The 21,623-nt window shown below is 46.7% G+C and overlaps 1 protein-coding gene across 1 annotated transcript; it reads left to right on the top strand.

Moving 5' to 3' along the window:
- The first annotated feature begins 2,265 nt into the window (after positions 1 to 2,265).
- On the top strand, positions 2,266 to 21,529 carry Stip1 (stress induced phosphoprotein 1). Its single transcript, XM_085833814.1, has 14 exons — positions 2,266 to 2,409; positions 6,913 to 7,122; positions 7,823 to 7,964; positions 8,123 to 8,264; positions 9,935 to 10,103; positions 13,043 to 13,169; positions 13,268 to 13,370; positions 13,524 to 13,644; positions 15,523 to 15,619; positions 16,467 to 16,591; positions 19,951 to 19,987; positions 20,129 to 20,232; positions 20,436 to 20,608; positions 21,066 to 21,529. The coding sequence occupies exons 1-14, from the start codon at positions 2,401 to 2,403 to the stop codon at positions 21,136 to 21,138; spliced, it is 1,632 nt and encodes a 543-aa protein (XP_085689940.1). The 5' UTR covers positions 2,266 to 2,400; the 3' UTR covers positions 21,139 to 21,529.
- Positions 21,530 to 21,623: the final 94 nt, after the last annotated feature.

A 21,623-nucleotide genomic window follows, 5' to 3' on the forward strand; every position in this document is an offset into this window, starting at 1 on the left:
TATATCTCTTAGCTATTGCTCCAATACCAGGCCTGCCTGCCTGCTCCCATGCTACCCACCATGGCAGTCTTAGACTCACTCCCTGGAACTGAAAACGTCATTAAACTCTTTTGTAAGTTGCTTTGATCATGGTGCCTCTTTAGAGCAATAGAAAAATAACTGGGAAACACAGCTTTTATTAAGTTTTTATTTTATTTTTATTTGTATTTTCAAGACATGGTTTCTCGGTGTAGTCCTGGCTGTCCTGGAACTCACTCTGTAGACCAGGCTGGCCTTGACTCAGAAATCCACCTGGCTCTGACTCCCAAGTACTGGGATTAAAGGCATGTGCCAACATGCCGGGCCCTTGTCATTGTTTTTAAGGTTTAAAAAAAAATGCATTGTCAAACCAAAAAAAGAAAAAAGAAAGAAAAAGCTGAAGCTGGGCATGGTACTGCACGCCTTTAATCCCAGTACTTGGGAGGCAGGCAGATTTCTGAGTTCGAGGCCAGCCTGGTCTACAGAGTGAGCTCCAGGACAGCCAAGACTACACAGAGAAACCCTGTCTCAAAAAAAAAAAAAATGCATTGTCGGCCTTGAGGTGGTGATATCAGATATCCGCAATCTTGGTTGTGTGTGTTCAAGGACTCAAACTCAGGCTGTCTGGCTTGCTTGGTTGGGGAGTAAACACCTTTTACGACATTTTCAAGCCATCTCAGCCCTTCCCTTTCCCTTCCTTCCCTTTTTTTTTCTTTCTTCATTTGCTCAGACTGGCCTTGAATTCTGATCTCCCTCCCTTTTCCAACTCCCAAAATTTGGGATTGCAGTCATGCACATTTTTTGTTGTTGGTGATGTCTTTGTTTTTTCCAGGCTGGGTTTCTCAGTGTAACAGAGCCCTGGCTGTCCTGGAGCTCATTTTGTAGTCCAGGCTGGCCTCCAACTCACACAAATCTATCTAACCCCCATCCCAGTGCGGGATTAAAGGTCCACTCCATCATGCCTGGCTTAATCATGCACTTTTTATACATGCCTTTTGTAATTAAAAAAAAAACAAAAACAAAAAACCTAACCTTTGTATTTTCTTTTTGTCAAACAGAAGGTTGGAGGCTCATGGCTTGTGTAGCACAGACAAGACCTTTGTTTCAATCTCCAGTCACCCAAAAAGTACTCTTGCGACATTTGGCTCACACCTGTAATTTCTGCACTCTGTCTCTTCCCTCTCTCTTGAGACAGGGTCTCACTATATAGTTCTGGTATGGATAGCTCTGGCTGCCCTGGACCTCACTATGTAGATCAGGCTAGCTTAAGAGATAAACCTGCCTCTGCTTCCTGCGTGCTGTATGCCACCACCGCTCATTTCCTCCGATCTTAAGTGAGGCAGGAGAAAGAACTAGGTAGGCATAAGCGAACAGATAAGGGGTAACCGGATGGAGAGGGTGTGCATTGGTGCTACTGGCACAGACATGGCACGGCACAGCCCACGTTCCTCATACAAATCCTGTCCAGACCCCTGATCATCAGTCTCTGTTGTTCCATAAGCTACACGCTAAGCCTGCAACCTAAGTAGCATTTCTGCTGGCAGGCCATGGTGACCAAAGCTTGCAGCTGAGTTCAGAGAGTAAGGACCAAGCAGCCGGTCAGCCAGAACACTGCCGGAAAAGCGGAGGCCTGTCGTGGCCCGCAGCATTTTGGGAACATTCAACGCAGGCCCGTCATAGCCCGCAATATTTTGGGAACATTCCGGGCCTAATACTCAGGATGCGAGGAAGCGCGGGCCAACACTCTCAGACTCAGGGAAAACAGCCTATAACGCTGTAGTTAAAGCCTAGGCGACACCGGGCCAAGATGCTCGACTTCCCACGAACCACCAGCCGAGCACCCACTTACAGGGCAGCGGCATAAACCAATCAGCGCCAGAAATGGCCAATTTTTTTTTTTCCCCACCCATCCACCCAATTGAATGTTTTCTCTGAAAGGCGGTTCCGTCTAGGAGTCCTTCAGCCCAATGAGGGTTGTGGAAATTTCCAGAAAGACCAGGACCAATGGGCGCGGCCAGGTCAGCTACAATTGACGGACTAACCAACCAATCCGTGTCGTCAAGACCCGCTCCTCCCTCAGTTAGCCTAGCCCTGAAATAGGCGGGGCTTGTCGCGAAGTGTCCAATCCGGAGGTGCAGAGGAGGCAGGGCTGACGAGAAGACCCGCAAAAAACCAATGAAAGAGAAGTCACGATGATTGACTGAACTTTAAGCCTATAAAAGGGGCTCACAGAGCCTCCTGGACGTGTTCAACCAGTGAGCAGGCGAGGAAGGGGCGGTAACCTGGGGGTCCCGGCAGCTTCTAGTAGGTTCCAGAAGGCGGCGCGTGCGGTTGGGAACGCGGAGCGGACGAATTCGATTCAACGGGGTTCCGGGCCAGGCTATGGAGCAGGTGAAGGGGGAGGGGCGGCCGGGGCCCCTGGGCAGCGCAGGCCTGTTGGCGGGGAGAAGCGAGTGGTCGGGGGACCGGGCCGGGCGGCCGAGGCGCGGGCGTGAGGGCCGCGGTCGGGCGTGTGAGGGGAGAATGGCGAGCGCCCGTCGCCCCCGCGACCCGCCGAGTGGAGCGGGAACGGGCCTGGCCGCGGCCGGGCCCCGAAGCTTCTGGGGGCCGGGCCTCCTCAGCGCGGAGAGGCCCCTGTCGGCCGCCGCGAACTTGGAGGGATCCGGTGACCGATCACCCCAGCAGCCTTCGGGGTACACGGCATCCGTGTGCGCCCGGGAAAAGGGCCCGCGCGACTGTGCAGAGAAGGCGGGCGCGGACAGTGTCACCGGGGCTCCCTGAGGCATAGACATGTCGCCCCTCCCCCCCTTTTCCTAGTGACTGTGGGGAGACTGAGTATGTGACCCTTGGAAATTCCGTTCCCGATTACACAGGATTTAGTGGTTTTAGACAGTTGTGAGCCCATAGTGAGGAGCTAGAAGTCCCTGCCTCTACCGCTCGGCATCTGGGGCACAGAGGCAAACCTGCCGTCCTTACCTTGGTGATTTAGCTCAGGCCACAGTGGCCTGCATCTGAGGCCTGGAGAGGTTTTGTTACCTTGGAAGCTGTTATTGAACCGTTGTGATTCATCCAGACACACACACAGACAAAAAGAGCACAGCTTACTACTACTTTTACTGTGATGTATAAAGTAAAACCTTTTGTTCTGGAATAGCCACTGTGAGGGACCGTGGGCCCGCTCAGCTTGTTAGGAAGACTAAATGGAGAGGTTAATCAACTTTCTGTACCCTTGGAGTAATTAAGTTGTACCTGCAGTACAGACAAGAGAAACGCTTTTTTGGAATGAGTAACACCTTGCTCTGTTACAACAAAAAGGTTGTTTTTCATTATCATTCATTCATTCGTTCATTCATTGTGTGGCGCTAGGGATCAAACACAGGGCCTGGAGAATTCAGAGCTATGGTCTACTACCACATCCATCCTCCCCACCCTCCTCGGGGGAAAAATCCTGCCAGCCATTATACAAGTGTTCAAGTATTCCTGTGGACTGCAAACTTACAGTAAGATGGCAAATTTGAGTATTGGGCTTAGAGATCGCTCAGTTGGTTCGGCGTTTGATGTGTAAGGATGAAGGCCTGGGTTCCGATTGTCTTTACCCACTAAATCGGTGAGGGGAGGGGAGACTGGAGCGCCTCAGGCCGGTCTGTGAGCTCCAGATTCATTGAGAGATTCTGTCTCAGAGTAAGGTGGAGAGTGTTGGAGGAAGAGACCCTGACTTCCAGTGTCTGCCCCGTGCACTAGCATATACACAAATGCGTTTGAATATTGAAAATTGTACATTTGAGCCCGGTGGTGGTGGCATAAGCCTTTAATCCCAGCACTTGGGAGGCAGAGGCAGGTGGATTTCTGAGTTTGAGGCGAGCCTGGTCTACAGAGTAAGTTCCAGGACAGCCAGGGTTATACAGAGAAACCCTGTCTGGAAAATTGTACATTTGAAGAATAGAATTCCAGGTAACTTCTACAGTGACACATAGTTTATATTTTAAGATTTATTTTTGCTAGGCATGATGGTGCACTCATGAGGCAGAGGCAGGCTGATCTCTGAGTAAGTAATTGGACCGCCAGAGTTGTATAGTGAGACCCTGTCTCAAAAAATCCCAAAACATTTCTAATGCCCGGTGTGGTGGCACAGGTCTTCAATCCCAACACTTGGAAGGCAGAGGCAGACAGATATACAGCTTTGTCTACATAGTGGAATTACAGGTCATCTATAGCTACATAAAGAGACCCTAACTGCAAACAAAGACGAGGGGTTTTTTTGTTTTGTTTTGTTTGTTTTTTTCAAGACAGGGTTTCTCTGAAGCCCTGGCTGTCCTGGAACTCACTCTGTAGACCAGACTGGCCTTGAACTCAGAACTCTGCCTGCCTCTGCCTCCCGAGTGCAGGGATTAAAGGCGTGCGCCACCACTGCCCAGCTCAAAGATGAATATTTGTGTACTGTGTATTCTTTTTCTCCCTTGACCTTCCTGTAAAGGAATGTCATACTGGCAGTTTCCTGTCTGTTCCTTTACCTCTCCTGCAGGTCATCCTCCTTTGCTGAGAATAGGGTCCCCTGCCTCTTCCTAAGTGTTGAGACTGCAGAGAAAACCCAGCTTACATGTACATCGGGACCTCTGTTCTGTGAAAGTTCCTAATTGGTGTACCTTGGGATTCTAAACGCATTTGCAAGAAGTGCATTCTATGTCAGTCTTCTGAATCATGAGTAGATGATTGTTCCATAATAGGTGCCGTAATAATTTCAGTACAGCAATCTCCTTCCTCCACCTCATAAATCCTGAAATAATAGGTATATGCCACTGTGCTTGGTGCTGGGGTCCGACCTGGTAATTGGGCTATCAAGTGAGCTACATGCCCATCCCAATGACATAAGTATACATCCTACTCATGTTCACTCTATTCTTGGCTTTAAAAGGGAGCTGTGAGTCTGTGGTAGTTTTAATCTGAGCACTTGGGTGGCAGAAGCAGGCAGATCCCTGAGTTCGAGGACAGCCAGGGCTATGCAGAAACCCTGTCTTGGAAAATCTGTGGTAGTGGTGCTGTGAAGCTGTTTTTCCATAGGTATCTTATGTCCGGTTGTTGTTTTTTCCTTTGGAGATTGAGTTTCTATGTAGCCCTAGGTATCCTGGAACTCAGATTGTGTGCCTCTGCCTCCCAAGGCGTGGGCTACCACTGCTCTGCAGTGTGACGTTCTTGACCTTCTGTAGGTCAACACAGCTAAGAAAAACCCTTTACACACACACTCACACACACACACAGAGAGAGAGAGAGAGAGAGAGAGAGAGAGAGAGAGAGAGAGAGAGAGAGATAATGAAAAGAAAAGCCACTAGACCTCTAATCTCAGCTAGTGGGAGACCAGAACAGGAAGATCTCATCTCATGTTCAAGGCTAGCCTTCTAAATTCAACTGAGACCCTATCACAAAGTGTTAAAAGGGGAGGGGGCAAAAGACGAGGGCTTTGACTATGGGAAGGAAAGTCACTACTCTGCTTAGACACAGTCTCCTTCACTTTATTTTTAAAGGTTTATTATTATATGTAAGTACACTGTAGCTGTCCTCAGATACTCCAGAAGAGGGAGTCAGATCTCATTACGGATGGTTGTGAGCCACCATGTGGTTGCTGGGATTTGAACTCAGGACCTTCAGAAGAGCAGTCAGTGCTCTTAACCACTGAGACATCTCTCCAGCCCAAGCCTCCTTTACTTTATGAAGCTCCTTGGAAATGGAGAGAATGGGATTAGATGATATTTGTCTTCATCCTCTTACCCACTTCCTGATAACATCATGAGTAGGTGGGGACTAACTCTACCCTTAAGGGTCAGCACAGTAAGTACTTTTTGGCTCTTGCTGATAATGGGAAATGGCAGTAGAGCCACAATGAGCATGGAAGAACAGGATCCTCTTATTCTGAAGCTTCTAGGACCTAAGGGCATGATGCTCGAATATAGGTGTGCACATATGGCTGTTAGAGGTTAACTTGGTGAGGTTGGTTCTTTTTCATCTTTAATGTCTAGTATCTAACTTAGATTGTCAGGCCTGAGGGTTTTTTGTTTGTCTGTTTTTCTTTTTTGTTTTGTTTTTAATATTTATTTACTATTTTTATATGTAAGTACACTGTAGCTGTCTTCAGACACACTAGGAGAGGGTGTCAGATGTCATTAAGGATGGTTGTAAGCCACCATGTGGTTGCTGGGATTTGAACTCAGGATCTTTGGAAGAGCAGTCAGTGCTCTTAACCACTGGACCATCTCTCCAGCCCTTGTTTTTTTTTTTAATCACTCTGAAACATTTCATTGGGGCCCTGTTTCTATATAACTTGGAACTCAGACTCCTTCAGCCTGAGCCTTCTGAGTACTGGGAGTGTAGGTGTGTGCCACCGTGTGTCCAGTCAGTCATGTATCTGAGCATGCTCAGCTCTTTCTACACTCAATTTACCATTCAGATTTTTAAAAAATTCTATGTTGATTGGTGTTTTGTCTGCATGTATGTATAGCTATTATGAGAAGCCTGTAAAGTTAGAGTTACTGATAGGCATGAGCACCATGTGGGTGCTGGGAATTGAACCCAGATCTCCCGGAAGAACCACTGAGCCATCTCCAGTTACTACGAATCAGATCTTTGGAATGCTTTCACAAGTGAATTTGTTTTTCAACGGAAGCCAGTTAGCACTGAAGGGCCAGTAGAGCACAGAGAAGTCTTCATGCCTCTGCTTTGTTTTTTTTCTCTGCTAGTTTCCAGAGGTGTAGAAGAACATGGATAGATTAGCATTTTTCTCTTATTGGTCAGTAGCAGCCAACTAGCTGATACTTTGGAAGAATAAGTAAAATCTAACACCCTAGGGGAGAGAAATCCGTTCTGTAGGGTGAAGCTGTATTGATGCCTGCCTTTCCTCCTCAGGTGAATGAGCTAAAGGAGAAGGGCAATAAGGCCCTGAGTGCTGGGAACATTGATGATGCCTTACAGTGCTACTCTGAGGCAATTAAACTAGATCCCCAGAACCATGTGCTCTACAGCAATCGCTCTGCAGCCTACGCCAAGAAAGGAGACTACCAGAAGGCCTATGAGGACGGCTGCAAGACTGTCGACCTGAAGCCTGACTGGGGCAAGGTACGCTGAAGAGTTGTGCTCTCTACAGTTGCCTAAGGACTTTGGATCTTGTCTGTAGTTCCTAATTAGTAGGTCCTCCTGTCCTGTCTAGCTGACTATAGGTTGCTCCTTTTGGCTGGCCAGGCTACCCTGTCTGAAGGCACCCCTTAAAGGGAACACTTACTTCAAGTTTGTTGCCATCGATTGTAAAACAGGTTTTTTGTTTTTGTTTTTTTCTGAGACAGGGTTTCTCTGTATAGCCCTGGCTGTCCTGGAATTCACTTTGTAGACCAGGCTGGCCTCGAACTCAGAAATCCGCCTGCCTCTGCCCAGCTTAGCATATACCTTTAATCCCAATACTTGGGAAGTAGAGACAGGTGGAATTTGAAGCCACCTCAGCTACATGAGACCCTGTCTTAGGAAAAAAAGGAGGGCTGGTGAGACAACTCCTTTGGTAACAATACTGGTAGCTCTTCCAGAGGACCTGGGTATAATTTTTTCAGCATCCACGTGGTGGATGAGAACTGTCTTTAACTCCAGTCTCAGGGACCCCAGTGCCATCTTCTGGCTTTGTAGACACCAGGCATACATGTGGTACACACATGCAAGAGAACACCCTTGTGTATTAAATGAATAAAAACAAAACCCTAATAGGCTCTTTGAATTGATCTGAATTTACTTCTGCATGACCTCTATTTACTATAATTTTGGGGCTGTTCAGGGTTATTCAAGAAAAGCAGCAGCCCTTGAATTCCTAAACCGGTTTGAAGAAGCCAAACGAACCTATGAAGAAGGTTTAAAACATGAAGCCAATAATCTCCAGCTTAAGGAGGGCTTGCAGAACATGGAGGCCAGGCTGGCAGGTGGGTATTCATTCAGCATTCTCTTTTTAATTTAATAGGATTAATTTTTAAAACAGTGCTGTACTCCCCAAAGTGAAGGTATGTGGTAGGTGGGCTATGTTTGTCATGGAGACTCAAGTTAACATTTCATACTAGTGTACTGTCTTTCATTTGGACAGAGAGGAAATTCATGAATCCATTCAACTTGCCTAATCTATACCAAAAGTTGGAAAACGACCCCAGGACAAGGTCGCTGCTCAGTGACCCCACCTACAGGGAACTCATAGAACAGCTGCAGAACAAGCCGTCAGACCTGGGCACGTGAGTACAGGCCACAGGACTCAGGACTCTACACTCTCTGATGTGGGACACTGAGGAGGACAGGTTTTGTAATTGCATTTGTAAAAAAAAAAAAAAAAAAGGTTAGTCAGCTTGTAATAGCAAGACATTCAAGAGTGTTACTTCCAATCTTGCCCGTGCTAGGCAACTGCCATCTCTGAGCTTGTACTCCTGTTAGGAGGTAAGGATCATCCAGGTATAGGAATCTGTTAATGAGTGCCCAGGTAAGGAGCAGTTGTAGCAGCCAGCTTTAGTAGTTCACATCTCTAATTCCAGCTACTTCGATGATTTTCTTGCTTTTTGTTCTTACGTTTTTTGAGAGGTTTTCTGAATTACCCTGGCTATTCTGGAACTCGCTATGTATATCAGGCCAGCCTCACAGCCCCATCAACCTCTGCCTCTTAAGTGCCAAAATAAAGGGATGCACCATGATAGCTGGCTTGATTACCTTTTTTTAAGTTTTTGTTTGTTTTTGTTTTCCCCTATCTTATCCGAAGTTAGTGTTTGAACTATCTGATATGGGTGCTAGGATCTGAACTCTGGCCCTTATGAGAGAGCCACAGGATTCTTTTTTCTTTTTGGGGGGGGAGGGGGGGTTGTTTGTTTGTTTTTTTTTTTTTTTTTTTTTTTTTTGAGACAGGGTTTCTCTGTGTAGACCAGGCTGACCTGGAACTCAGAAATTCGCCTGCCTCTGACTCCCAAGTGCTGGGATTAAAGGCATGCGCCACTATTGCCCAGCTCTTAATTTTTTTGAGGCATCTCTCCAAGCCTTCATTTCTCTTTGAAAATATTTATTTACTTACTTTGTGTGTGTGTGACAGAGTTTGTCTATGTAGCCCTGGCTGTCCTGGAACTCTCTGTCACTCTGTAGACCAGGCTGGCCTGGAACTCAGAAATTCACCTGCCTCTGCCTCCCAAGTGCTGGGATCAAAGGCGTGCTCTACCACGCCCGGCCCTCACTTACTTATTTTAACTTTTACTTATTCTGAAACAGTTTCTTTTCTCTGTGTTAGCCTTGAAGTCCCTCTATAGACCAGGCTGGCCTTGAACTTAAGAGGTCTGCCTGCCTCCAAAGTGCTGGGATTAAAGGTGTATACTACTACTCATGGCTTGAAATTTAGTTTTTATATTTTAAGTTATATGATGTGCTTGTGAGTTCAGGTGCCTGAGGAGACCAGAGATGCTGGATCTCCTTGAGCTTGAGTTTCAGGAGGTTGGGAGTTTCCAAGCCTTAGTGCTGGGAACAGAACTTGAGTCTACGTAAGAACAGTATGCCTGCTGGGTGGTGGTGGCGTACACCTTTAATCCCAGCGCTCGGGAGGCAGAGGCAGGTGGATTTCTGAGTTCGAGGTCAGCCTGGTCTACAAAGTGAGTTCCAAGACAACCAGGGCTACACAGAGAAACCCTATCTTAAAAAACAAAGAGCCGCCAGGTGTGGTGGCGCACGCCTTTAATCCCAGCACTCGGGAGGCAGAGGCAGGCGGATTTCTGAGTTCGAGGCCAGCCTGGTCTACAAAGTGAGTTCCAGGACAGCCAGGGCTATACAGAGAAACCCTGTCTCGAAAAACCAAAAAAAAAAAAAAAAAAAAAAAGAGCCGTATGCCTTAACTGTAGAGCCATTTCTCCAGCCCATTTTCTTATGATCAATCTAGGAAACTACAGGATCCCCGGGTCATGACTACTCTCAGTGTCCTCCTTGGGGTTGATCTGGGCAGCATGGATGAAGAGGAAGAGGCCGCAACACCCCCACCCCCACCTCCTCCCAAAAAGGAGGCCAAGCCAGAGCCAATGGAAGAAGATCTTCCAGAGAATAAGAAACAGGTCTTTGTTTTCTCTCCTCTAAACTATCGCACATTACATATTGCCAGTGTTAAATAGGTGTGTCTGCTGACTGTAGCTGAGAAATGATTTGCAACTAGGGGAATACCTTAATTTGTGGAATGCCTGCCTCGAATGCAAGGAGCCCTGGGTTTGACACTTAAAGGAACAGTTTCATTCTGCATCTTAGATTGGCCGTAAACTTAGGATGAGTCTCCTCAACTGCTGGAATTAGTAATTTTTTATGTTTTATTTGGTTGGTTGTTAGTGTTGAGATAGGGTCTTACTATAGAGCAGGCTGACCTTAAACTCAGAGATCTATCTGCTTCTGCCTCCCAGATACTGGGATTAAAGGTGCGCGCTGATTTTTACTTTATGTGTATGAGTGTTTTGCCCCTTATTTTTGTGCACCACATTTGTCTTAGTTTGTGTTTCCATTGCTGTGAAGAGACATCATGACCTAGGCAGCTCTTATAAAAATCAAGCATTTAATTGGGGCTGGCTTACCGTTTCAGAGGTTTCGTCCATTATCATGATAGGAGGCATGGCATCATACAGGCAGACATGGTACAGGAGGAGCCAACACTTTGACATCTTGATCTGAAGGCAGCTAGGAGGAGACTGGGTGTTTCACACTGGGCAGAACTTGGGCATTAAGACCTCAAAGCGCCACCTCCACAGTGACACACTTCTAACAAGGCCACACCTCCTAGTAGTGCCAATCCCTGTGGCCAGGCATGAATCTGTGGGGGTCATACCTATTCAATACCCGAGCCACAGAAGCTCTGAGACCCACCTGGGCAATAGTGAAATTGTGCCTGAAAGAAAAAAAAATTAGTTAAAATACAATAGAGGGTCAGTGAGGAAAAAGCATTTGCTGTGAAGCTTAATGGCATTGAGATCTACATGGTAGAAGGAGAGGGCTTAGAAGGATGCCAGCAGTTGTTCTTCCAGAGGATCCAGTTCTGATTCCCAGCACAACCATTGGTAACTCCAGATACAGAAAATGAGATACCCTCTTCTGTCCTCTGTGGGCATCAGACATGCATGCAGACATGTGCATGCAAAACACTCATACATAAAAATGTCTTAATGTCTGCATTGGTGTTTTGCCTGCGTGCATGTCTTGAGTGAGGCGGTCAGATCTTGAAGTATAGACAGCTGTGAACTGTCATGTGGTGCTGGGAATTGAACCCTGGTTCTCTGGAAGAGCAGACAGTGCTCCTGACTGCTGAGCCATCTCAGTCACCTAAAATAAATCTTTTAAAAGTTATTAAAATAAAAATTTAAGTTTTTTTTTTTTCCGATAGTTTCTCTGTATGGGTGTGGGTGTCCGAGAACTTGCTCTATAGATCATGTTGGCCTCAAACTCAAAGATCACCTGTCCTTGCCTCCATAGCTGGGCAGTGGTGGCACACATCTTTAATCCCAACGCTTGGGAGGCAGGGGCAGACAGGCAAATCTCTGAATTCAAGGCCATTCTGTTCTACGGAGTGAGTTCCAGGGCTACACAGAGAAATGGTGTCCCCTAGAACTAAAATAAACAGCAACAAAGGAAAAAATGTTTGTAGCAACAGCGTTTTGTTCTGTGGTCAGATAGTAGTGGTGCACGCCTTTAATCCCAGCGCTTGATAAGCAGAGACGGGAAGATCGCTTGAGGCTGAAGCCAGTCTGCACTACACAGAGAAACCCTGTCGTGAATACCACCCCACATCCCCTAAAACTTCAGTGTGTATTTAGAGTATTTTTCCTGCATGTATGTATCTGTACCACATGGATGCCAGTACCCATGGAGGTTAAAGGGAGGTGTCAGATCCTCTGGGACTGGAGTTAAGAATGAACACTTGTGGCACACGCCTTTAATTAATCCCAGAACTCAGGAGGCAGAGGCAGGTGGATTTCTGAGTTGGAGGCCAGCCTGGTCTACAAAGTGAGTTCCAGGACAGCCAGGGCTATACAGAGAAACCCTGTCTCGAAAAACCAAAAAACAGTTGTGAACCACTATGTGTGTGTGTGTGTGTATGATACATCAGAAAGAATTCCTGTGGTTATAGGAGGTTTGTGAGGTAGAAGCAGTTTGTGTTGCACAGGGAGACCCTTGATTTTTTTTGTTTGTAAGTGTGTGTTTGAAAATGATGTTCTTTACAAGCTATTTCCTAGTAATGTTGGAATATTGGAGTGCTTCAGTAGTAGTAGACCCTCCGCATGTGCTGCCAGTATGAACACTGAGTAGAACAGATAAAATTGTGAGGGGTAGTAGGCCCAGCGTGATCAGTGTGTGGTGTCTGCATTAGTCCTGAGGCTTTGGCCTCCTGATTGGATGTGGTTTCAGGTGGGTGTCCACTTGGCAACGATCTTCCAGAGCAAGAGACATGTGCCTAAAGAATTGTGTTTCCCCTCATAGTCAGGAACAGCAGATTGTTGCCAAATTTAGTACCCTTAAATGGGTGAGTGTTGGTTGCTCAGGGTGTCTCAGCTGGAAAAAGGCCCTCCGTGTGGGTGGAGAGAGCGGTTCTGAAGACTCCTCCTGTTCCTTTGGCCCTTTCTGATCCTCATACTGTGCCTGCTGTTCCCTAACAGCTAAGATCTCAAGATAGCCACAACAGCCCGCTTGTGACTGCCTCTCATAAAAACCTGCCACCAAATTATACCATCTTTAGTTGCTTTGAGTTGAGAGGATTTCCTCTCTCAGAGAAGCCCTCTGCTGCCTGGTAAAGATCCAAGAGAGTAGATGGGAAAAGGAGTCAGTCTGGAAATGAAAAAAAAGTACCCTCGAGCTCTGGCTCACTTGACTCTGTCTAGTGTAGAAAGAGGCCTTCCTTCCTTCCTTGTAATGCTGGTGGCACATGCTAATGGATACCTGTGACAGTGTGCACTGTGCTGCTGTGGCTGCTGCCATTATGGGAGTGAAGCTAAGCACTCACCTTTCCATCTCCATCTAGGCACTGAAAGAGAAGGAGCTGGGAAATGATGCCTACAAGAAGAAAGATTTTGACAAGGCCCTGAAGCATTATGACAGAGCCAAGGAACTGGACCCTACCAACATGACTTACATAACTAATCAAGCAGGTGAGGCTTAGAAACCAGGGGTGGGAGAGCTGTTAGGCACTCTTGAGAAATGACAGAAACCAGGCCTGTTGACTGTTTCTCACCCTTCTTCGTGGCAGCTGTGCACTTTGAGAAGGGCGACTATAACAAATGCCGGGAGCTCTGTGAGAAGGCCATTGAAGTGGGCAGAGAGAACCGAGAGGACTACCGGCAAATCGCCAAGTATGCCACTGAACCCACCATGCTGGGGCCTGAAACCCTTGTTGAGAGCTGGGTCTCCAGGCTGCTGAGCCAGCTTTGTTTAGAATCAGTTTGTATTTTCTTCAATGGTTGACCTTGTTTCTGACTCTGCCTTTTCCCTCTTGTCTTCATCAGAGCTTATGCCCGAATTGGTAACTCCTATTTCAAAGAAGAAAGGTACAAGGATGCTATACATTTCTACAACAAGTCTCTGGCAGAGCACCGAACCCCAGATGTGCTCAAGAAGTGCCAGCAGGTGGGTCTGAAAAGTTTATGTAGCCCTGGGTATCCTGAAACTCTGTATAGACAAGGCTGGCCTGGAATTCAGGGTAATCCATCTGTCTGAATGCTGGAGTTACAGGCTTGGACCACAATGCCAGAGTGGTTGGTATACCATTTGTAATCAATAATGGAGTGGAGTGTCTTGTACTCACTCCTCTGTTGCTATGAAGAGACAGCATGACCAAGGCAGCTTTTTCTTTTTCTTCTTTTCTTTCTTTCTTTGCTGACCAAGGCAGATCTTTTCTTACAAGAGAATCTTTTGGTTGTTATTTTTGAACAGGGTTTATCTGTATAACTGCCCTGGCTATCCTGGAGTTATTTGTAGGCCAGTCTTACCTTGAACTCGCAGAGATCCACCTATCCCTACCTCCCAAGCTCTGGGATTAAAGGCATGTGTTGCCTGCCCAGCAAGAGAAAGCATTTCATTGAGGGCTTGCTGGAGCTTGCAGAGGTTTAGTCTTTATGGGGAGCATGGTGCAGGCACCTAGGCACTGCAGTAGTAGCAGAGAGATACATCCAGATTTGTAGATACAGAGCAACTGATCCTGGCATGGGCTTTTGAAACCTCAAAGTCCGCACACAGTTACACACTTGCTTCAACAATTCCATAGCCCATATATTCCCCCACCTGTACAACTAAGCATTCAAATATATGAGACTATGGGGTCATTCCTTTGTCTTTTGTTTTTTGTTTTGTTTTTGTTTTTTCCAGACAGGGGTTTGTTTGTATAGCCCTGGCTGTCCTGGAACTCATAGACCAGGCTAGCCTTGACTCCCAAGTGTTGGGATTAAAGGTGTGAGCCACCACGCCCGGCTATGGGGTCATTGTTATTCAAGTCATCACAGGGAGTAATTTCACAGAGTGATTTGTCTGGCTCAGTATTGTAGGACAGGACTATTTATTCTGAGCTTCTCTGGAGTATAGAACTCTGTAGTGTAGTTCAGAACCAGCCTGTGTAGCATAGTGAAGGGTCCCAAGCAGTTCCTCACTAACTCTCCAAAAATACTGTGCTATGTTTTACTTGTTTCTCTTGTTTTTTATATTTTATACATTTATTTGTTTGGATTGGGTACGTGCCACTGTGTAGGTCAAAGTTGCAAAGCCTAAGTTGGCCTCCCATGACCTTAAACTTCTTATACTTCTGCGTACATCCCTCTACCTTGTAGCAGCTTAGATCACAGGAATAGTCTGCCACAATAGAGTTGTTCAGTACTGGTGATTGCATGTGGGTCCTTGTGTATGTTAAACAAGCAACTCTACCACCTAAGCCACATCCCCAACCTAAGGGCGTGGTTTTGAGGCATATGTATGCAAGTTCTATTCTGCTTTAACAGTGTACCTGGGTAAGGAAAGAATGTTTTTAAATAGATGTTTTGTGGTGCTTATATCTACTAAGCAGTATCTTCAGCCCAAGAATGAGATGAGAATCTTGCCCTAGCTCTGAAACTCCTAATCCTAATTAGGAGCCACCCTATTAGGTTAGGTGCTTGCCCCCAAGCCTGACAGCCTGAGCTCAATTCACGAACTCGTGTTCTAGGGAACTTAAAGAGAACCACCTCAAGTTGTCTCTGATTTCCCCATAGGCACTGAGTGTACAAGTGCACATACACCCATAAATGAATATAAAAAGAGTTTTGGTTTGCCAGGTGCATGCCTTTAATCCCAGCACTCCGGGAGGCAGAGGCAGGCGGATTTCTGAGTTCCAAGACAGCCAGGGCTACACAGAAAAACCCTACCAAAAAATCAATACCCTCCCAACAAGCCACAACCCTGTCTCCAGGGGGAAAAAAAAAGTTGGTGTTTAGATGTTTAAATTACTGTGGTAATAATTTTTTTATTTTTTTGTTTTAGGCAGAGAAAATTCTGAAGGAGCAGGAGCGCCTGGCTTACATCAACCCTGACTTGGCTTTGGAGGAGAAGAACAAGGGCAACGAATGCTTCCAGAAAGGTACAGTGCTGTCCAGGAACCTCCATTCTGACGTGGCCTTCCTGTGCCTGCGTGCAAGGCACACTTTGCAAGGGGGGGTGGTGGCTATCACAAAAATTTTCTTTTTGCTGAATGTTGTGGCTTGTTGGGAGGGTATTGATTTTTTGGTAGGGTTTCTCTGTGTAGCACTGACTGTCCTAGCACTCAGATCCATCTGCCTCTGCCTCCTGAGTGTTGGGATTAAAGACATGGACTACTACCACCCTGCCAATTTTGGGAGGGAGGTGCTTGTGTTTTTAATCCCAGTACTTGGACTGAGGCAGAAACTCCAGAGGCAGGGTTTTCCAGGTTTGTCTACAAAAAAGAATTCAGGCCAATTGATGGTACTTAGTGAGACCCTGTCTCAAAAACAACAAAAATCCTCTGTGTGTGTGGGGGGGGAGGGGGGGATTGGGTTTGAATCTAATATATTGACTATATTAGGTAAGCTGTTCATAACCAAGCTTAACCTGGTGTGAGGGTTTATATGTGTAATTCCAATAATTGGGAGACTGAGACAGGCAGGTCATTGGGGGTTCCAGAACCCCTAGTTATAGTATGAAACCCTGTTTTAAAATAACAGAAACAGCTGGGTGGTAGGTAGCCCATGCCAAGCAGGAGGATTTCTTGAGTTTGAAGCTAGCCTGATTGATCTATCTACACAGAGAAACCCTTTCTCAAAAGCCAGATAAATAGCAGAAGCAAATCATTCGTAGCTAGCTAGACATGGTAATCCTAATACCCAGGAGATTGAGGTAGGACTGCAGCCTGAGCAGCTCCAGTTGAAGCCAGCTGAGCTAATGGAAGTCATTTGTATATAACTATCTAGGGGACTACCCCCAGGCCATGAAGCACTATACAGAAGCCATTAAAAGGAACCCAAGAGATGCCAAGCTGTACAGCAACCGAGCTGCCTGCTACACCAAGCTTCTGGAGTTTCAGCTGGCGCTCAAGGTGAGGCCTGGGAGTTCTACTAGGGTTACTTGAGGTGAGACCTGGAGTTGCTATAAGCCTTTGCAGGGAGCCAAGCCTCTTTCTTGTCCGCTCCTCAGCAGGTTAATGTTCTAATTAAGATTCTAAGATGACAGTAGTAGTAATGTGTGAGGGAAGTTGGAGGTCTGTGTCTGTCTGACCCCTGAGCCCTTACTTAACTCAGTGGTTGAGCTTATGTAAGCCTGTGTAGCTCCTGTGTCCTCCCTAAGTCTCCTGGGGCTTTTTTCTCCCCAGTCTTCCTCAATATTTTTCTCTACTTCTGTATTGTTTTTCAAATGTGTATGAGTATTTTGCCTGCATTGTACACGTGTGCCAGATATGAAACCTCGAATTCTCAGAGGCCAGAAGAGGGCATTGGCTTCCCTAGAATAAGTTATGGATGCCTGCAAGTTAACAGGTAGTTGCTAGGAATTGAACTCAGATCCTTGCAAGAGCAAGGATTCTTTTTTTTTTTTTTGGTTTTTCGAGGCAGGGTTTCTCTGTGTAGCCTTGGCTGTCCTGGAACTCACGATGTAGACCAGGCTGGCCTCGAACTCAGAAATCCGCCTACCTCTGCCTCCCGAGTGCTGGGATTAAAGGCGTGCGCCACCACGCCCGGCTAAGAGCAAGGATTCTTAACTGTTGAATCATGTCTAGTCTCCTTTTCTGTTTTTCATAATACTTCATTTATATAGTCCACACTGGCTTCAAACTCATAATTTTTGTCCCTCAGCCTCTTGAGTGACAAGTTTTTAGCCAGCAGCTACAACACCCGATTCTATGTCTAAGTGCATGTGCTCAGCCACCTGGCACGTTTCTGAGATTTTGCTTGCTGCCATTGAGCCCCTGCACTGAGATTATAAATGTGTACTGCCATGCCCGGCTTTTTTTTTCTTTTTTTCTTTTTTCTTTCTCTTTTTTTGGTTTTCAAGACAGGGTTTCTCTGTGTAGCCCTGGCTGTCCTGGAACTCACTTTGCAGGCCAGGCTGGCCTCAAACTCAGAAATCCACCTGCCTCTGCCTCCAAGTGCTGGGATTATGGGATTAAAGGCGTGCGCCACCACTCCCCCGATTACTTTATGGGTTCTTTTTCCCACCCTTTATCATCATTGTCATCCCCACCATTCTACCCACCCTATCACTAGATGGGGTAGAAAGGATAGAGGGAGAAGAGAGATCTTTGGGCATAACTACTAACAAACTATATCCCTGAACAACTACCAACCCCACCTGTCGGGGCCCTAGCATTTGTATTACGTATACCTCTGAAAAGTTCCCAGAATTCCAAACATGACACAGTTGCAGAACCATCTGCAGCTGATAAAACTCCGCCTGTGTTAGAACATGAGGCAAGTCATAGTCAGCTGCTGCGGACAGTCCACCATCATCCCACACCTGGGATTAAAACAGAAGCTCATTCTTAGAATATTTCTGAAAGAAACCAAAATTTCAGGATTGTCACTACATGACATCACTGTAGTTGTTAGGGCTGCAAGGGCACAGCAAAACCTGATTAGCTTATGAGGCAATGGGAGCCTTGGGAGGTAAGGATTGACTTAGGTAGCAGCAAAACTTTCTCTTTTTTTTGACAGGGTTTCTCGGTGTAGCCCTGGCTGTCCTGGAACTCACTTTGTAGACCAGGCTGGCCTCAAACTCAGAAATCCACCTCCCTCTGCCTCCCGAGTGCTGGGACCAAAGGTGTGGCCACCACGCCCAGCTCAAAACTTTCCTTTCTTAACCTTTTTCCCCCTTGGTTGTTTTCTTTGTTTTGTTGGTTTGTTTTGTTTTGAGATAGGACTTCTCTGTGAAGTACTGGCTGTCCTGGAACTTAGTCCTTAAACTATAGATCAGGCTGTCCTTGAACTCACACAGATCTACCTGCTTCTATCTCTAGAGCTCTGGGACTCAAAGCTTTTCTTTTTTATTTATTATTCTCTCATATAATATATCCTAACTGTAGCTTCTTCCCCTCCTACCCTCTAGATTGACACCCCACAGAAAAGATAGGCCTCCAAAAGATATCAACCAAACATGCCACAACAAGATTAGTAAGAGCAGGCACAAACCCTACGGCAAGGCTGGGCAAGGCAACCCAGTAGGAGGAAAAATGGTCCCAAGAGCAGGCAAGAGAACCAGACTCCCTAAAACACCAAACCACCTCCATAACATATGCAGAGGACCTACTGCAGACCCATGCAAGCTCTGTGATCGCCACTTCAGTTAATTTGAACCCTCATGAGCCCTTCTTTGTTAATTCCTCTGGCTGTGGTCTCCTGGTATCTTTGACCCCTCTGGCTTCCACAATTCCTCCCTCCTGCTTCCATGGGCTTCCTCTCAAGCTCCAAGAGGAGGGACCAAGTAGAGTTTTCCAACTTGGGCTCTCTCTCCCAGGTTGGGATGCAAGTTTCTGCTTTCACTCCCATCTGGGCCAGAGGCAGCCCTGATAACTGGACTAGGCACCAACCGATTCATGAATATATATCAGTTGTCTTTTTTTGAGTCTCATGTAAGGGGCTGGAGAGATGGCTCAGCGGTTGAGAGCACTGACTGCTCTTCTTCCAGAGGTCCTGAGTTCAAATCCCAGCAATCACATGGTGTCTCACAACCATCTGTAGTGAGATCATGTGCCCTTTTCTGGTGTGTCTGAAGACAGCTACAGTGTACTTACATATTATTTAAAAAAAAAAAAAAAAAGCCGGGCGTGGTGGCGCACGCCTTTAATCCCAGCACTCGGGAGGCAGAGGCAGGCGGATTTCTGAGTTCGAGGCCAGCCTGGTCTACAAAGTCCAGGACAGCCAGGGCTATACAGAGAAACCCTGTCTCGAAAAACCTAAAAAAAAAAAAAAAAGCCTCATGGAATCCTGGCTGATCTGGGACTCAGATGATTTGTTTCAGTTTTTCTGCTGCTTGTCCAAAGTGTGTAAGGCTTAAGGGCAGTTAGTGTTATTTGTATGCTAGCTCTCAGAAGTGTCCTACCTATTCATGTTGACCAGCTTTGGAGGGGTTGGTTATCTGGAGCTGTCCTTTCTGGTACTCTTTGTCCTTTTTTTGTTTTTTGTTTTTTGTTTTTTGTTTTTTATTTTCGAGACAGGGTTTCTCTGTGTAGTCCTGGCTGTCCTGGAACCCACTCTGTAGACCAGGCTGGCCTCAAACTCAGAAATCCACCTGCCTCTGCCTCCCAAGTGCTGCGATTAGGCCAACTCTTTCTCCTTTTAAGTTGCTCTCCAGGAACCCAGGGGCCTGGATTTGATAGGAGCAGCAGAGTCAGGGTATAGTAGCTGGCTCCTGTGCACCTTGGAGGGACAGGAACCTAATTACTGTCCTTCCTTCCTTCCTTCCTAGGACTGTGAGGAGTGTATCCAGCTAGAGCCGACCTTCAGTAAGTGCTTTTCGTTTTTCTCCTGGGCCCTGCTCTTGCCCCCAGAGATGATTAAGGTTAAAGGCTTTGAAGCATGTAGGCAGAAGGGGAGGATCTCAGTCAGGAGCTACTGAGTTGCTGTCTTACCTCTTCTGTTTGTAGTCAAGGGTTATACACGGAAAGCAGCTGCTCTGGAAGCCATGAAGGACTATACAAAAGCCATGGATGTGTACCAAAAAGCGTTAGACCTGGACTCCAGCTGTAAGGTAGGCTGTTGTTGTCCTATAACATGTCTCCCTGTTGGTTTCTCCTTTGGGTGTTTTCTCTGGTCCTTCATGTCCTTCTCAAATGCTTCAGTTTCTCTTGTCTCTTTTTTTCCCTTTGTCAATGATCTGTCGTCTTGGACCTGCTAAAGCAGTGAGCCAAATAGTGTTGACTCCTGCCTCCCTTGATCTTTTCTGGAATGCAGGAAGCAGCAGATGGTTACCAACGCTGTATGATGGCACAGTACAACAGACATGATAGCCCTGAGGATGTGAAGCGGCGGGCCATGGCTGACCCTGAGGTGCAGCAGATAATGAGTGACCCAGCCATGAGACTCATCCTGGAGCAGATGCAAAAGGACCCCCAGGCTCTGAGCGAGTAAGTTGAGTGGGAAAGTGAGAGGGAATTCTATCATTCTTTCCGTGTATGGTTTGAGGTTCTGTGCCTGAGCATTTTACCTACACGCATGTATGAAGAGGGTGTCAGAGGGTTGCAGAAAGTGCCCTGAGTTCTCTCTCCATCAATAACCACGGCGCCATCTCTAGCCCTGAATCCTATCAATCTTACAGAAAACACTGGTGGGACAGAGAGCCTGTGAGCTTGCTTTTTCTGTTAGTCTAATAGCCTAAGCTTCTGTTGGGAAGGCCCACTATGCTAGGCTTTCAGCTGTGCAGACAAACAGTAGCATAGGCAGGTTCTCTCTGTCCTGTCTGGTGAAAAGGACTTTTGCCTGCGCAGAGTCTTTGAGAATGCTCTGCAAGCCAAGGAACTTGGGTGGAAAGGGACACTTGCTCTCCAAGAACAAGTTTCCGTTAACTGTATCTTTTTCTCCTAGACACTTAAAGAATCCTGTAATAGCACAGAAGATCCAGAAGCTGATGGATGTGGGTCTGATCGCAATTCGGTGATAACTTGCTTTTCCCCCTCTTCCCTTCGCCAATGAGGAAAGGCGAGCTGGGAAGGTGGCGAGCAGCACTGCGCAGAGGGGGGAGAAGAAAGGCTTATCTTTATATTTATACATGCCTACAAGGAAGACAGACTCATCCAGCGCCACCTCGGGCCCTCCCAGCACACGCATGGTCTCTTCACTGCTGCCCTCAATTCCGAGTGTCCTTCCCTGCCCACTCCCAGCCTCCCCGTCACTGTCTCGGCTGCTCCCCCATAGTTGGTTATTTTTTATTTGGGGCAGTGGGTGCATACGGGGAGGGGGGATTCTTCCCAACCTAGGGTCCCAGCTGTCTTTACTTGTTCTTACCCACGTCCCTCCTCAATAAAAGAAGCCAGTCAGGCGTGGTTATATGTTGCTATGGTCTCCAGTGACTTTCTTCTCTTAAGACACAGTAGTGCTGAATTGGAAGCCAACACAAAGCCTTTTCTTGATGGCCTTGAAAGA

The sequence above is a fragment of the Mus caroli genome, unplaced genomic scaffold (genome assembly GCF_978045245.1).
Source record: "Mus caroli unplaced genomic scaffold, Mus_caroli_1 scaffold_20, whole genome shotgun sequence".
NCBI classification, from domain to species: Eukaryota; Metazoa; Chordata; class Mammalia; order Rodentia; family Muridae; genus Mus; species Mus caroli.

What these genes read in the sequence shown, in the direction of transcription:
- Stip1 (XM_085833814.1), top strand. An exon ending in TTACATAACTAATCAAGCAG is followed by an intron (nt 13,170 to 13,267) that starts GTGAGGCTTAGA and finishes TCTTCGTGGCAG; the next exon opens with CTGTGCACTTTGAGAAGGGC. An exon ending in GACTACCGGCAAATCGCCAA is followed by an intron (nt 13,371 to 13,523) that starts GTATGCCACTGA and finishes TGTCTTCATCAG; the next exon opens with AGCTTATGCCCGAATTGGTA.